General features: G+C 36.8%; 2 protein-coding genes across 5 annotated transcripts; one reads left to right on the top strand and one right to left on the bottom strand.

The window, feature by feature from the left end:
* Nucleotides 1-87: 87 nt before the first annotated feature.
* Nucleotides 88-14669, bottom strand: LOC143340736 (protein DOP1 homolog). 3 transcript variants are annotated; one of them, XM_076763005.1, is made up of 25 exons: nt 14514-14669; nt 13679-13917; nt 13291-13568; nt 13060-13225; nt 12802-12991; nt 12543-12718; nt 12202-12474; nt 10572-12129; nt 10236-10498; nt 8564-10127; nt 8179-8489; nt 7896-8097; nt 7431-7826; nt 7216-7352; nt 6981-7137; nt 6524-6895; nt 6312-6450; nt 5974-6145; nt 5684-5895; nt 5463-5615; nt 5173-5368; nt 4737-4748; nt 4185-4352; nt 4002-4113; nt 88-1977 (listed from the first exon to the last, which is right to left on the bottom strand). In XM_076763005.1, the coding sequence occupies exons 2-25, from the start codon at nt 13732-13734 to the stop codon at nt 1774-1776; spliced, it is 7467 nt and encodes a 2488-aa protein (XP_076619120.1). In that variant the 5' UTR covers nt 13735-13917; nt 14514-14669; the 3' UTR covers nt 88-1773. The 3 variants fall into 3 exon arrangements, with proteins under 3 accessions (XP_076619120.1, XP_076619121.1, XP_076619122.1); XM_076763006.1 differs by lacking the exon at nt 14514-14669 and adding an exon at nt 14145-14162; XM_076763007.1 differs by lacking the exon at nt 4737-4748.
* LOC143340738 (uncharacterized) lies at nt 2386-3986 on the top strand. Of its 2 annotated transcripts, XM_076763012.1 has the most exons (3): nt 2390-2464; nt 2603-2766; nt 3312-3986. In XM_076763012.1, the coding sequence occupies exons 2-3, from the start codon at nt 2700-2702 to the stop codon at nt 3848-3850; spliced, it is 606 nt and encodes a 201-aa protein (XP_076619127.1). In that variant the 5' UTR covers nt 2390-2464; nt 2603-2699; the 3' UTR covers nt 3851-3986. The 2 variants fall into 2 exon arrangements, with proteins under 2 accessions (XP_076619126.1, XP_076619127.1); XM_076763011.1 differs by having other exon boundaries at nt 2386-2766.
* Nucleotides 14670-14787: the final 118 nt, after the last annotated feature.

The following is a 14787-nucleotide window of genomic DNA, read 5'->3' as shown; positions in this document are numbered from 1 at the left end:
GATTGTGCAATTCCATGTCACTCAAAAAATGGAACATGCTTTCATAAGAAATGCATTAAAGCCTCACGAAACGTGTTTTAAAATAGCATTAAGAATTGCGAACAACATGAAAATTAGTACGTAAATATGTTTATTTAACGCAATATTTTTAATGAAATATCATGTTAAAAAGTTGCTTTTTTAGTTACACCTTGTATACATATATAACAAATGCGTATCATCCTAATTAGTAGGTATTCACATGGTGTACAGTGTACACTAAATAACTAATCGGTATACAAGAGCATTTTAAAAAGAAGTAACAAATGCTGCCAGTACTTGCTTAACAAGTATTAACTATAAAATCCGATAATACTTGTTTGCATAGATGTATCTTTGTTTTTTTATTTAATTCTTTAATCGCATAGGGTGTAGAATAATGCTTGTGTATACGCATCCAGTTGATTTGTTTCACATTTAGCTAATGTAAAACAGCGATAGAAGGCGGTGATAATATATTAGCAATTACACAGCATATACATGATAAAATCAAAATGGCAATTCTAGCAATAAGCACTTCACAAATCAGTTTATGCTTTATAAATCGTTTATAAATTTGCATGCTTCCAGAATCTATAGCGATCACATATAGAAAAATAATTTCACAACAAGTTCCTTTTTGTTGATTTTCTCTTAGTTACATATGAGTTAACAAATCACATGTGCAAAAATTATAGTGTCGATAAAAGTTCTCATTGGATACCAATAAATCTAGATTTCCATTAATTACACGTATGTATATCGAACGTGTACGGTAACTAATACTAGAAAATTAAATATTTAACAGAACGTGGAAATACAGTAAGTTATAAAAAAAACAAGATTTGAGAAAAAAAGAAACAAGTAATATAATATTCGCACATGCGATATGCGTAGAAACGCATTCTCTTCCTCTATTTGTTCATATACAACGTTAAATTTCTGGATCTAATTAACGTTTCCAAGTAGAGTAGTCAATATCTTCGAATCTTTGCACTTTAAAAATCACTTCATTTACGTACTGACGTCTAGTTAACGTTTCAATTAGAAAAACGTAACAAAAAATGTTTCGATTTATCAATATGTAGACGCATTATTTGTACGATCGATCCTTCGAATATATGTATAATCGATTTAATAGTTTCTCGTTGGGAACACGTGTGTTGCACTCTTTACGAATTTACGTGTAAATTGAAAAAGAAAAAGAAAATTTCGCTTTCTTATATTATCACTCCATCACTGTTCCTCGAAAATTCCACGATGCCAGAAAAGAGGGATGCATACGATAAACATGGAACAGATAACTTTCGAAATAGTTGAAAAAATAACAGTTTCGATGAAATATGTTACACTGTACATATTTTCTACAGATATATAATTAAATCAGGCTAGCCTGATATATTGTATATTTTGATAACTATTCACAACCGAATGAGGAGACAAGTTAAAAGCTTAGCTAATAAAAATGAAATATTTCATTCGAATATTACTAGGTATATGTTACATCATATCCTTTACTCCATTACTCGATTTGCGATGTACAAGTTTACGATAAGACCACATAGGATTGAACAAGAATCTAGTATTCTTTTCAACGGGATTATGTCCTTTCAGTTGATCGTACCTACGTGTGGTTTAACAACTCGCATTCGTGTATTTTAAAAAGATATCAAAGAATAAAAGGTGTTTGGATGCTTTTTTCCACCTTTATCGTTTAAGAGTCGTTCGCGTCTATGTCGTGGGTATGTATTCCTACTACCTTGCAGCTGGCATCTTCTCAAGGAAATCTTGTTCGATCACTGTATCCAACTGTGTGATATTTAACGGCGCTTGTGTGTCGCTTGATCTGCGGCTGAGCGTCGTAAAAAAATAATGCAGATCTTGCAACGAACGAATGTTGTTCGATGTTAAAAGAAGCTCACCGGGCGCTGCTTTCACAAAACTCTGATCTTGTTTGTACTGCAATAGAATTCCATCATTAGAATCTCAACTGATCTTGAAACCATGCAAAAAACACTTGGCATTACCCTCGTATGCTTAATAGTCGGTCATGCTATTTATAAATTAAAAGCAACCAATACAATTTTAGGATAGAAGAATTTCTTTAAAAAATACAGACATTCTCCTCTTTATAAAATTTAGCATCTATAAATGATTAATTACGAATAAATACTCGAATAATAATAATTTTAAAGATAACATTTCGATTAATATATTTATATTGGAAATATTATTTAAGAATCTAAATTTTACATTGTAATGTCGAGTAGAATTTAAGCACTGATTTGTTGGAGTACAGGGTTATTGGCTTGGTCTCAAAAATAAATCATACATGTATACATATGTTTCACATGCTGCCAAAATAAGTATTTCATCAGTGAAAGCAGTTCAAAGCAGTGCACACATTCTGTCTATGGAAAGGAATAATACAAAATAGAAACTAACGGTAAATTAAACGCTTTTCTTTTTAATTCTTATGAAATTGGAAAAACATCAAATACTATGAAAAGAAAGCGAATGTTTCTAATATAATCCTAACTTTAATGCAACTTGAAAGATACTTAATTGTTTCTGATTGGGACAGATGTGCAAGTGAAGTTACAGTGTTAATTGTGTATATTTGTATGCAATAATAGTGAAAGATCATATACAGTTCACAGTCAGTCAGTCTGAATGTGGCCATGGCAGTGACTGGACTAAGAACAGTTGCTTACTTAATCTTTCTTCTTATAGTAACAATAAATGCTCGTAAGTGTTGCATGAAATCGAACGAGTGTTTTTTCAATGTCCAAATAAATGTGTGCTTAGTGTCGATTAAAAAGGAACAACACACAGCAAAATATTTCAATTTTTTTTTACAAAAGAAAAAAAAAAAAAAAAAAAAAAAAAAGATCCACTTATATTACATTTTCACAGCACCAGTATTTAAACAATTTCCAACCATACTATTTCTTTTTATTTTCATTTCTTTATAATTAGCATTTTAAATCTGTTAAGTTTAAACGTTTCTTTTTGTATGCGTTGATATTTTTTTAATTAGTTTTTCTTTCTCTGCGATACGAATGAATATAAAAAAAAAAATAAAAAGGCTGCGAATAGTAAAAACTTCAGCACTTTTAATGGACTTAATTTAAGCTGATTGGTAGTAATTAACAGAAATTCAACGGTACGAATCGCTGGACACATTAAGCCATCCATTTCCATTTGCATTACTCGTTTGCAGAACAAATCTTTTATTACGATACATTTATTATATTAATAAATAAGGTGATTTGACGAATCGCATTTTTTAGAATACACGGACGATTCTGATTATAAAGACTTGGAATTTTACGAAGAAATGCCGATCGGTTACGTTGGGAATTTCGAGAACGATCACCTGAATATCGTTCAAGACGATTATTATATTTTGAATGAGTTCGAAGACGCGGTTGCACGAGGACGCAGATGCGATGTTTGTCCCGATATACGCGATCTTGATTTTCCCTTCAAACTCGTCGACGATTCTCCAAAGAAGGGAAGAACACCTGACACGCAATTAGATTGGTATAAACCGGAAAGAGTGTATCGATATACGAAACACAGGATTCCCGGATACGATTACGAAGAACTTGATCATGTGTTTGCAAGGAAACCTCAGGAATGTGACGATAAATCTATTTGGACCCACTGTGTTTGTCGGTTCACATGTTCCGAACCGGATGTGGTAGATTGTTATACACCGTGCAGAAGTGGATGCGAATGTAAAGAAGAATATGTCTTTGACGAGAAAGCGAAACGATGTATGTTGCCGGAAGAATGTCCAAGTGAAGAGGATTACATCGACGTATAAATGTTATGTTAATCGTATTGAAAGGTGCACTGCTTTGCACTATTGTCAAAACTCACTTTGTACGAAACAACAAAGTATTAAATTTACATTAATTTTAATAAAGCAACGGAAGAATATGTAAAACCGAATATAATGTTTCTTTTAAAAATACCTTGCTGTCCATTAATTTTGCTATTCTCGTAATATGCGGTACAAAATCAGAAGATAGATTATTGTTTTCCGAAGATCCTGCTGCCGAATCCCCTACAAATGCCCACCTATACCTATACAAACGTTAAATTCTTTAATAAATTTGTTTATCACGTGCACGATACAAAACTGTTGTTTCGCTTACATTTGGAATTGAGGAAGCCTATGTGCAGGCAAAAGTAACGCTAGATCCAGTAATTTAGCAGCAGCAAGTTGCAATTGCAACCAATGCGGATGGCCATGTGCCTGGAGTCCGTTACTGGCGTTTACAGCCCATGACGAATCCAAAGCTGAGAGCAGTTTTATGTGCGAGCTATATAAAGGTAGAGAACATAATTAAAAAGAGATACTTCCATTGACAAAATGCGACAATTCGTTTCCTAAATACATAATTTTAGCATAATTGCCAATAAAAGCGAAAAGACGAAAAACAAACATAAATCCCTTAAATTACTGTAACTACTATTTTTCAACGCTACCAAATGTTCCTTGAAGACGCGATATTATTTTCCAATTTTTTTTTTCTTCGCTATATTACGTGTCCCTATTGAGAACAAGGTATCTAAGAACTTTTACAACGTACATGTTTGTTAGTGACATATTTTATGATAGAGAAATAACTGTAATTCTCAGATATCTGGTTCCGATAGTGAAATTTCACGAGATGGTCGTTAATACGCAAGAAGCATTCGATTACCTGCCGTGACGACTGATGTCCCAACACCGATCAATTTATGGAGGCATCATAAATTCCACCAAATTGCGGATACCGAAACAGAGCCAAAAACAATATGACATTAGGTATTATTAATGTTAGTAAGGAATAAATACAAACAATTTTATTAGAGCATAGCACATTATACGGTAAGAAAAGGTTATATGAATTGTCAAAGGAAACGCGAAAGGAAAATAAACGATAAACGTAATTAAAAAATTGACTTGATCCTCGCAAAATCAGTATAGCAATTTGAATAAACAATTCTGTTGTAAACAATGTTTAACTTAACTATATTGAGATTTTCGTTGAATAACTTTTAAATCGATATCGCTGAAATATCATTCATGCATTAAAAGCACCAAAATCCCAAAAGCAGAGTGATTTCAATTAGTAAGAATAATAAATGTTACTGTACCTAAATTCATCGCTATCCGCGTTCAATTCTTGTTCAATATATAGGAAGACTTGAACAAGCTCGCTGACTATTACCGGCCACAAGGACGTAGCGTGTTGCGGTGACATTCTTAAAAGTAGTACTCGAAAACAAAGAAAGACTTGTGCCTGAATAGAGGGAATCACTTGCGGTAAACGCAGACTGTCCGCTAGTCGTTCTAGATTTAAAACGAATAAGAAAATTCAATTCTACGTTGCGTAATCCTTAACAGAATTCATATTAACTAAATTTTATTTTTGTTAATGTCTTACCTTGAATTTCAGGCATGTACTTGTGATACTGATCCATTTCGCTGCAAAGTATTACGTACGCCAGCCTTTTCAAAAGTTGAGCCTTTTGTTCGTACTCCTGCTCCTTCGAAGAGAATATACTGATACTACTACTTTGAGCCATGGAAACACGATCTGCGATAAAATACATGTAATTGATGAAACCGCGTTTGCAAATATGATTCTGCAAAATAATTACTCACTCATTAAATCCCGGAAGGTTGTATTGTCATGTGTCATTAAATTATCTATAATAGTCCTCCAATAAGGTAAACATGCCGGCGTCATTTGAAAGAAGGCAGAATCTAGTAGAAGATCCAGTACATCTTTACGCCATGCTTTTCTCGTGTACTGGTAGCCGGATAAGGAACTCAGTAGCTGAGAACAGGCCGTGAACGAGGCAATGTTTTTCGTCCTGGAATCAATGTAATTAATAGAACGCGCGTCGCTATGAAGAAACGCTACGCATACGTTAAATAAAAATAAATCTTACGAGTGATTTTTAAGATACGGCGTAACGTTATACATAAGATTGGTTAATAATGTTACTACGCGTTCCTTTTCTTGAGAACCGTAACTAACATCTAACAAAGGTGCTAATATTTCTGCCAAAACTGCTTGAGCTTGAACGCTAAACGCTGCGTTAGGCGGTGTGCCAGGTGTTACTGCAACAATAATCTTCCAATTAATTCGTACGTCAAATTAAGTTTAGCATGCTAAGGCAATATCGCGTTAATTAAGAAACAGAAGGTAATGAATAAAGGTATCGGTTATCGAACAAAATTATAAACAAAATACGGTTTAAAAAGAAAGAAAGCATATTACACGCACCAGTACCGCTTTTGCCTTCTTTACCTTCCGAAGATCCTTCAGTGACCTCGAAGGCGTCCTCTCTTACTGCCAAGTTTCTTCTTAACCACGTGGTTTGTTCTAAACATGCTCCTGCTATTTGCGAGCATAATTCAACCAACTAGAATATTTAAAAATTCAATCACGTACAAGTGAACAAGTGAATTAGTTGTATAAAAGAGGGAATAAAGTACCTTTGCCGACACGTCTTGTAAATCCCGTATATCCTTCTTCTCCTGCATAGGAGGACATTTCTGCACGTACTCGTTTAAAATTGCTAACAAGAGAAATTGAGCAGGAGCCGTTAAGGATAGGCCGTCTTTAAGCAAACCCAGCAAAGATGTCCAAGATTCGATAAGGGACTGAGAAGTGTTACTTTGCATATATACATAAAGTAATTCCAACACAGAAACTTCCAATGAAAAGTCCTGTTTCACGCCATGAATAGGAGGTGGAGTCTTGACAACTTGATGCACAGTTTGAACCAACGTATCGATAGGCATCACGCGAATCGCACTTACCAAGTGAACCATAACTTGCTGATTTGGACAAGCTTCTGGCAGTACCTGAACGAAGGTATAAAATACAACATTATTTTGGTATGTATTTAAAATTGTATTTACAACGTTTTAAACACGATAATGTAGCTACTTTTTTCGAATTGCCAGAGGGTTGTCGTCTTTCATGCCAAGCAACAGCAATGGCGGCCAAAAAGTTCACTCCATGATGGAAAGATATAGGCGATAAGAGTTCTAAAAGTTGATGCTTTACTATTCTCGGACTACCCACTACACAGCTGGCCTGTTCACTAAAGTATCATCAAAGGAATTTCGTTAGTGTAACATTCAAAGTAACGAAAAAAAAAAAAATATAAAATGAAACAAACTTGTCTTTCGTTGCTAACACTGCTTGCCAAAGAGTGGAGAGGGATGCGATTATGCGTGGAAGATGACTTAAAGCGGTTCTTCTAGCATGTTGCTGCAGTTCGTTCGCGCCATTCTTATCCTTGGACGCAGCAAGATCCTACAAAATGAATATAGATAATTAATAATATCGTGGTTGGTTAAAAACATTCTGAGAACGTGTATATTTATAGCTTACTGGAGAAAGTGGACTCGGCATGAACACGTGAATCAGATTATTGAATATCTGACCTGGATTCGCCCCAGGTATTCCAGTCTGAATTGTACCGCTTAATGGCTGATTGAATGAAAAGCCGATTTGCTGTGACGTGTCCAATAAGCAGTAATGAAGTAAAAACGTTAAAGCCTCTAGATGCGTGACTGTATAGTCCGCAGGAAGACAACACTCGACAGTGCTTATGTCTTGCAACTTTGTAGCTGTTTCTTCGACGATGTAATACGAAGCTAAATGCTCGATGTTGCAACACAATTGGTGAATAACCGATGTTACTATTCCCGTTAAAGAAGATCCCATGAATGGAAGACTCGACGTAACAAGAGTCGTCCAAAATTGATGCAAGTGTCTCATATGGTCCTTTAGAAGGCAAATTTTCCTCAATTAATTTTAATTCAAGAAGCAATAAAATTTAAATTTAATGCGTACCAATTGTAAAGCGCTAAGTATACTAGCAAGGAACATCGGTTGTTGTGGAATCGGTGCACCAGGTATATATTTCAAGCCACTTCCCATGATATTAGGAATGGATTTTGTTGGAGTATTCGACGTTAGCGCAGTTGGTGGACATATTTCTTCACCTTTCTGATTACCGCATTGATACTCCAACATGATTAAAGCTAACAGTAATCTTGAATAATAATAAAATTTTATGAATTTAACACACGACTATTAAACATATTTGTTATTTTTATTGTAAATTATTCGTCACCTCAGCAATTGTATTTGGAAAGCCTCCGTGTGGTCGCTCGCCCTATATTTGCATTTATTTACATCGGTATCTGCGATTGGATCGTTAAACGAAATTATTTCCTCGGTAAACGTAACCACTTCCTCGTTTTCCTTATGCGCATTTTTCATGTTCATGACGCTAGATACAAGACAGTGCAGCGCAACTTTTTGTACTTTACATTTTGTAAGTAGATCGACTATGTAACAACTGAAACCCTTTCCAGAGTCGCGAACGATAGGAATTAACTCGGAGAATATTAGCGTTAATAATTCTGCACTCGCTAGTTGCACCTATTGGAAAAGAAACGATTTCGACAACGGTTTGTGAATAAGTAAATAAAGCATGCATTTAAAGTAGAAATCACCTGTCGGTTCCCTGAAATTTCTTCGTGCGTGAGTCTCATCTGTCCCAAATTGGGATAGTAACTTCTCGCAAAATAAAGGCACACGCTAATTAAAACTTCTAAATACATGCTGCTTCTATAAGCGGCTATGAATTCCGTGTTCACTATATCCCCATGAAAGTTTCTTCCAAATACACTCTTTCGGTGTCTGGCTAACAAATTTAACAATGTTGTGTTTTTGGTCGCATTGGTTACACCGGTTGTTGCAGCACAAAACAAGTACATTCTGGTGTTGGTCAAGAGTTCGTTGCGAAGAGTGCGCAATGCGTACAACGTTCTGGTCGAGTCGTAAACTCCGCAATAAAGTAACATGTGCGAATGAAGATTATGTACGCCGACTCCATAGTTACGATTCGTTTTTGCATTCTGATACGCGGAATCGTCTGTGGCTTTAGACGTTTCGGGAACATCGCACAATTGCATCACTTGATCGAGCACTTCGTTTAGAATTTCCTCGACCATGGTGCTGCTGCTAGAATTACTAAAGTATTCTTCCGCGGTTGTGCTGGCGTCCAAGTCACCTTCTTCGTCGTTCATCGTCCAACTAGGTACTTCGACGTTCGCCTCGAAGCTTCCAACGTCATGAACATCGTAATTTGTCGTGAACTCGTTTGTACTGTGATATTTACCTTTGATGATAGTGCCTGCTATTTCTCTAGAACTGCCTGGCATTATAACAGAGTCTTTCTTCGGTTTCGCTTGTTTGTTAGCGATCTCAGGACTGCTAGAATCAAAGCTGTTAGTGATAGAGTCTAACGATGAATTAACTTCACCGTTCAACTTCTTAAATCCGTTTTTGTCCTTGGCTTTCAAGCTGGAGTTGGTAGATTCGAAGAGGCTCTCGTCCAAGCTGGCAGTCGAACCTTTGTCGAAATCTATCTTCTTGAATCTGGTCGCGTTTTTCAATAACTCTGTCGTTAAGTTTGCCTTCTTCGTGCTGGGCAACAACTCGTCTTCCGTCAACGAATCGTTGGAATTCTCGTTACAGTTTAACGATAAAGGATTAACGAACACGGAGATCTTTCGGTTACCGGATATGCTGGGCGGAACTTCAAGTTCCTTCATGAATTGATTCCTTTCAGTCACGTACTGATTGCAATTCTCACCGGCAGCTAGCGTAGTCACGGCAAATATTCTCTTCACTTTAACGGGATTTATGGCTTTTTTCTTTTTTTTACCCTTCCTCCATTTTTTATCTTCATCCACGCTATCGCTGACGTGATATATCACGTTCCCATCGACCGAGCTGATCGCATAAATTTTCGCAGCGCCTTCCGTATCATCTTGTATCTCAGATTTCTCCTCGATGGGGTCGTTCTTCGTCAGAACGGTATTGCTGTGTTGTATACTGACATGAAGCACGCTCATACGACAAGTAGACGGATCTAAAAGTATTATCAGTAACGGATCCACTATCCGCGAAATGTCTCCCCGCATTAAAGAATGCAGAAGCCACGATTGGGCGTGAAGCTTCAAAGGGGAATTATCCGCGAGTTGTAGATTATCTAGTATTTTTAACAATGACCTGTAAAATGATCCCTATTAATATTAAACGCCCGATAAGAATATATGTAGAGAGAGAGAGAGAGAGAGAGAGAGAGAGAGAGAGAGCTACTAAACTGTTAAAACTTACTGATCGAACGATTTCATACAGCCACGTAGTCTGGGATTTGTCTCAATTTCTCGACCAAGGTGCCACAAAGTGGCGAATCTGTTAAAGGCTTCTATCCTTTTTTCTATGTTTTCTGTCGTCAACGCTGCTCCTACCACATCCTCGACCGCGTCGCAAGAATTGTACAACGCGTGATGCAATTCGTGTAACAGTTCAACGCATCGCATTCTATATTTGTGAACGGGCAATTCGCCGAGGTGGTGCCACAAGGAATGCGCCAGTACCTTCGAGAAGTAGATTTTAAGCCCCTGTCGTTACGTTTAAACGATGAGAATGATTTGAAGATAAATTAAATACCTGAAACACGTTGGTATATTGCATTAAATAAGTAATATGCCATTGCTTCAGTAGAGGTACCATGATTACAGCCGTAACTCCTTCCCCGCTCTTTGGATGAGTTTCAATATCATTGTGAGCTTTCAGTAATGCTATTAAATCCAGCAACGTGGCAATACTGGTCAATTGCAGAGCTGGTTGCTTTCCCAACCAGCAACTACAGACCACTAATACTTTCAACCAATCCGGCAAGACAATGTTTCCTTTCGGTTCTTCTTCTACTAGCAATCCATCACCAAAATGAAAATACTTGGGGAAAGTGGATAGTTCGACGAATAAACTTGATGCAATTCGTACGGCTTCCTCCCATTCTGTTTGCGAGACGGAATCAACGTACAGATGAAGAATATCTAAACGCTTTGAGTCTTCTATCACAGACACGTCTTGACCAAAGAACCCAGAATCTTCCATAGATAATCTAGAGTTTAATAGAAGCTCTAAATAACGCATTCTTTCGTCAACGCTCTCCCTTGGTAGTAGTATCAGTAAATTATCATACATATCCTGTAGCGTTCTTTCTTTACTCAGCACTCTATTACCAATTAGTTTAACGTAAAAAGTCTCGTACTGTCTTAAACATTTTTCTAACATTGTGTGTTGTGCTTGAAACGCTGGAGATGGACCCCTGCCTAAGGACCCTGTGGAACCCATAGTGCTATTTTTACTTGACTGCTTTAATGTAATCAACTGATCCTTGGTTGGAGAAGTAATATTATTCGCCTCTACGTATCCGGTCTTTATGTCGTCCATACTTTTGTTTCGCGGTAAGATTTTAGATTCTTGGCTCACTACTACCGAAGTATTACCGCTGTTATCTTGAACAGATTCAGTCAATTTTGAGGTACTCTTGCTAGATTTCTTTTTCGATTTTTTGTCAGATCTTTTAGCGGCACCTCCCGAGTTTGCTCTTCTCCTTGGACTAGGACTTTTCTCGGAAAACGAACCACTAGATGTGTCAGGTTTATTTAGTTTACTATCCGACTGACTCTTTTCTAAAGGTATTGCGGTTAAGGAATTGTCACAGAGTGACGTAGTAGTATTAACATTCGGGGTTACGTCTAATTTCGTTTCCAACTCGTTTTTCTCCGTATGAGTTGATACCACCGTCGGTTGAACTTTCGATAAAATTTTTGCGCACAATCTGAGACTCCTTGAAATCTCCATAGGAGACAAAAGATCAATGTGATACATAAGCTTACTGATGATTTCATAAAAAAGACCAGGCAAGTGCTCAGAGGGGGTATCTATAAATGCATCCAACGACACTGTTTCGAGTAGGAATTCCGTTAATATACATATTTCCATAAAATTTGGCATTCCACTACCCACAGGCTTTACCGCAACGTCTTCTGGCTCGCATTTAGAGTTTGTCCTAGCTTGGCAAGCTTGTTCAAACAAATATCCACAATGTATCCAAACGTAAGACGGTTCCAATGTTGAAAACAACAAGTTTGCTGATTTCACTACTTCGTTCGTTTTTGGTACTCTATTCGACTGTCCACAAGCATTGTAAAATGTCCTGTTGGAAGAAAATTAATTACTCGATGATATTCTAAACTATCGTTACATAAACAATGGTCGCGCGTCTTACCTAAAAACTTCAAACAAAATATCATCCAGAATTACCGGGCCAATATCTGCTTTCTCTAATAACGAGACTAATATTCTGTATGGTTTCAAATCCTGTGGACTCTCCTCACAAACAGATTTTAATAATGATTTTATGGCCTCGACTAACATTTCTTTCGAGTACATGTCAAAATAAGTAGGTGTATTTTCTGCAGTTTCCGAGACTGTAGTAACAGTCTTTCTCTTTAAAATAGATGTGCTTACTTCAGTACCCAAAAGCCAAGCAAACAATCGCCTATGATATACGTAAATTAAAATATAATATACACAAATGTCCGTATGTTTCTACTCTTTTTATTTTACCTATTCAAACTCATGTCTCTTCTTAATATAGTAACAAGAGCAGCTGTGACTAGCGATACCATACGTTCATGCGTTAATTGACTATTATGCACAGGAAAACCAATTAACAGCAAATCCAAAGCACTTCTTTGTACCAGCACAGAATTGTCTTGTACTCCGGCACATAGAGCAGTAACCTAGTTAATAATTTCAACGATAATACGTATAAAAGTACCGAATACGATCGAAATTCTGATGTTTTGCGTTAATTTTTACTTACCATAATGTTGGTGTTTGTGCCCATGATGTACTTTTGTTCTTCCATCGGCAGCTTTTTATTGAAATGTACTAACACAAATGATATAGCGGGTAGTCGAATTCCAGAATTTGAAGCTAAACAATCCCACAAACAAGCATAAAAATGTTCCGGTCCTACCCCTTCGCATACCTTTTCGAGCAAGGAATTGGTTCTAAAAAAAAGAAAAAAATTCTTATTAACTCTCTCTTGTGGGTCGTCGATATCTTTTATTAGCAATACCTATCAAAGTGGTCGGAACCATCCTCTAGACCAAGGAGAACGCCGCTTAAAAATCCACTCAGACCAGGCCTTAATCTCTCTCCAAGAGGCACAAAGTGCGTTTCGTACACTGTCAGCAAAGATGGTCTTACATTCATAGCAGCATGACCCAACAGTGGAAATAAACCTAAGAGAATGTATGTTAATAATAAGTATGAAATGTCGTATATCGTGTTACGGTTATCATCTTACCAGCGCTATATATGAACAGTTCGTGGCTTAATCTGTTGGTACCCATACATTTGAAAATAATGTCGTAAGTTTCTAGAGCTTTTAAATGAACACCCGAGGGCAAAGCAGGATGCATACATTGCGCCAATCTTTTAGATATTTTAATTCTCCTAGGAATAACTGGAAACTTCATATGACTTAGCAATACTTTGTTCAATTTTCCAAGCGCAGAAATTAAATCTGCCCATTCGCTGGTATATTCAAAGCTCTTCAGAGCTTTGTCAACAGCAGACACGTAACTGGCATAAAATAGACAAAGTTCATATATATTATATTTAACAGTTGTTTGAAAGAATTTATTTGGCTAGCAATAATTTTAAAATAGTTGCGGATGTAGCAGTCTACTTACACTCTATATTTAGAGTCCTTCATAAGTTCAAACTCTTCCAAGGCAATAGATCCCATTGTTGCTGTTTGGTGCTCTTTGCAATTTACAATAAAAATAGATTATTTATCACTCTTGCACAATTCACTTAACATTTTCCCAGTAACGGTCAATATTAGAAATGATTCATATAAAGCAAGTTCCATAGAGGAATTTTCTTATCAGACAGCACATTGTGTTTAGATAACAATAGATTCCTCTATCTGAAAAGAGAAATTCGTTAACCTCTAGATACAGTGAATTTCGATCGTACACAATCTGTGTCCCGCGCGTTTCCTCTACAGAAAAACTTGTCGCAAAATCGTTTTTTATGGATAAAAATGATGGTCGTGGTTCGTCGAATATCGACTTGTTCGACAATTTTGTCGCATTAATAGTAAGTTGGTCCGATCGTGTTATTAAAAGTAACCATATCACCATTTGTATGTACCATATGATCGACGAGTGTTGGATTTTTAAAAACCAACGAACGAAAGAGATAACTTGTTTCACGACCACCAGCAAAAAAATTATTGCCCGAACAGAATTTCGGAATAAATTATAGGGAGAAATTTCTAATGCTTTTATTCTGTCCGTGTTGACGGTTATCCGCACTGTACTAAAAAGATCGCTACATTGTCCTAGATCGTACGTAAGTGTTAACGTCGTCTGAAAATCTCAGTTCCGAAGGGTGAGCGTGTTGGTTGGAAGCCGCGAATCTTTAGGGCACCGTTCCGTCGACAGTACAAACAAAAGAAATAGCAAGAAAAATAGAATGAGATATCCGTTGTCGCATATCGGTCGAAGAAACACAGCTCACCTCCTGATGTTGACATTTCGGATGTACATATGTGTTGCGAAGGGTGAAGGTGAAAAGCATTGGCCAGACGCACATTTTTTTAATCGTGTACGCGGTCATCGAGAAGCAAAGAAACGGTGGCCGTAACGAATTCGCGAGAGAACAGGTTCGGTAATCCTTGAAAGGGATCGCCACAGGCAGATTCGCTAAACGCTCCCGTCAAATGAGCTTTTCCATCACCTTTCGCACCTATTATTTACACGCCTACGAATGTCTGAAGTTGGCCGCGTTCGGA

The sequence above is a fragment of the Colletes latitarsis genome, chromosome 3, assembly GCF_051014445.1.
Source record: "Colletes latitarsis isolate SP2378_abdomen chromosome 3, iyColLati1, whole genome shotgun sequence".
Taxonomy (NCBI): Eukaryota; Metazoa; Arthropoda; class Insecta; order Hymenoptera; family Colletidae; genus Colletes; species Colletes latitarsis.
This window is presented reverse-complemented; position numbering and strand designations above follow the sequence as displayed.

What these genes read in the sequence shown, in the direction of transcription:
- LOC143340738 (XM_076763011.1), top strand. Translation starts at nt 2,700, where the DNA reads ATGGCAGTGACTGGACTAAGAACAGTTGCTTACTTAATCTTTCTTCTT. An exon ending in TATAGTAACAATAAATGCTC is followed by an intron (nt 2,767 to 3,311) that starts GTAAGTGTTGCA and finishes CGCATTTTTTAG; the next exon opens with AATACACGGACGATTCTGAT.
- LOC143340736 (XM_076763005.1), bottom strand. Translation starts at nt 13,734, where the DNA reads ATGGGATCTATTGCCTTGGAAGAGTTTGAACTTATGAAGGACTCTAAA. An exon ending in AATATACCAACGTGTTTCAG is followed by an intron (nt 10,499 to 10,571) that starts GTATTTAATTTA and finishes TACTTCTCGAAG; the next exon opens with GTACTGGCGCATTCCTTGTG. An exon ending in AGAAGGCAAAAGCGGTACTG is followed by an intron (nt 6,146 to 6,311) that starts GTGCGTGTAATA and finishes TTATTGTTGCAG; the next exon opens with TAACACCTGGCACACCGCCT.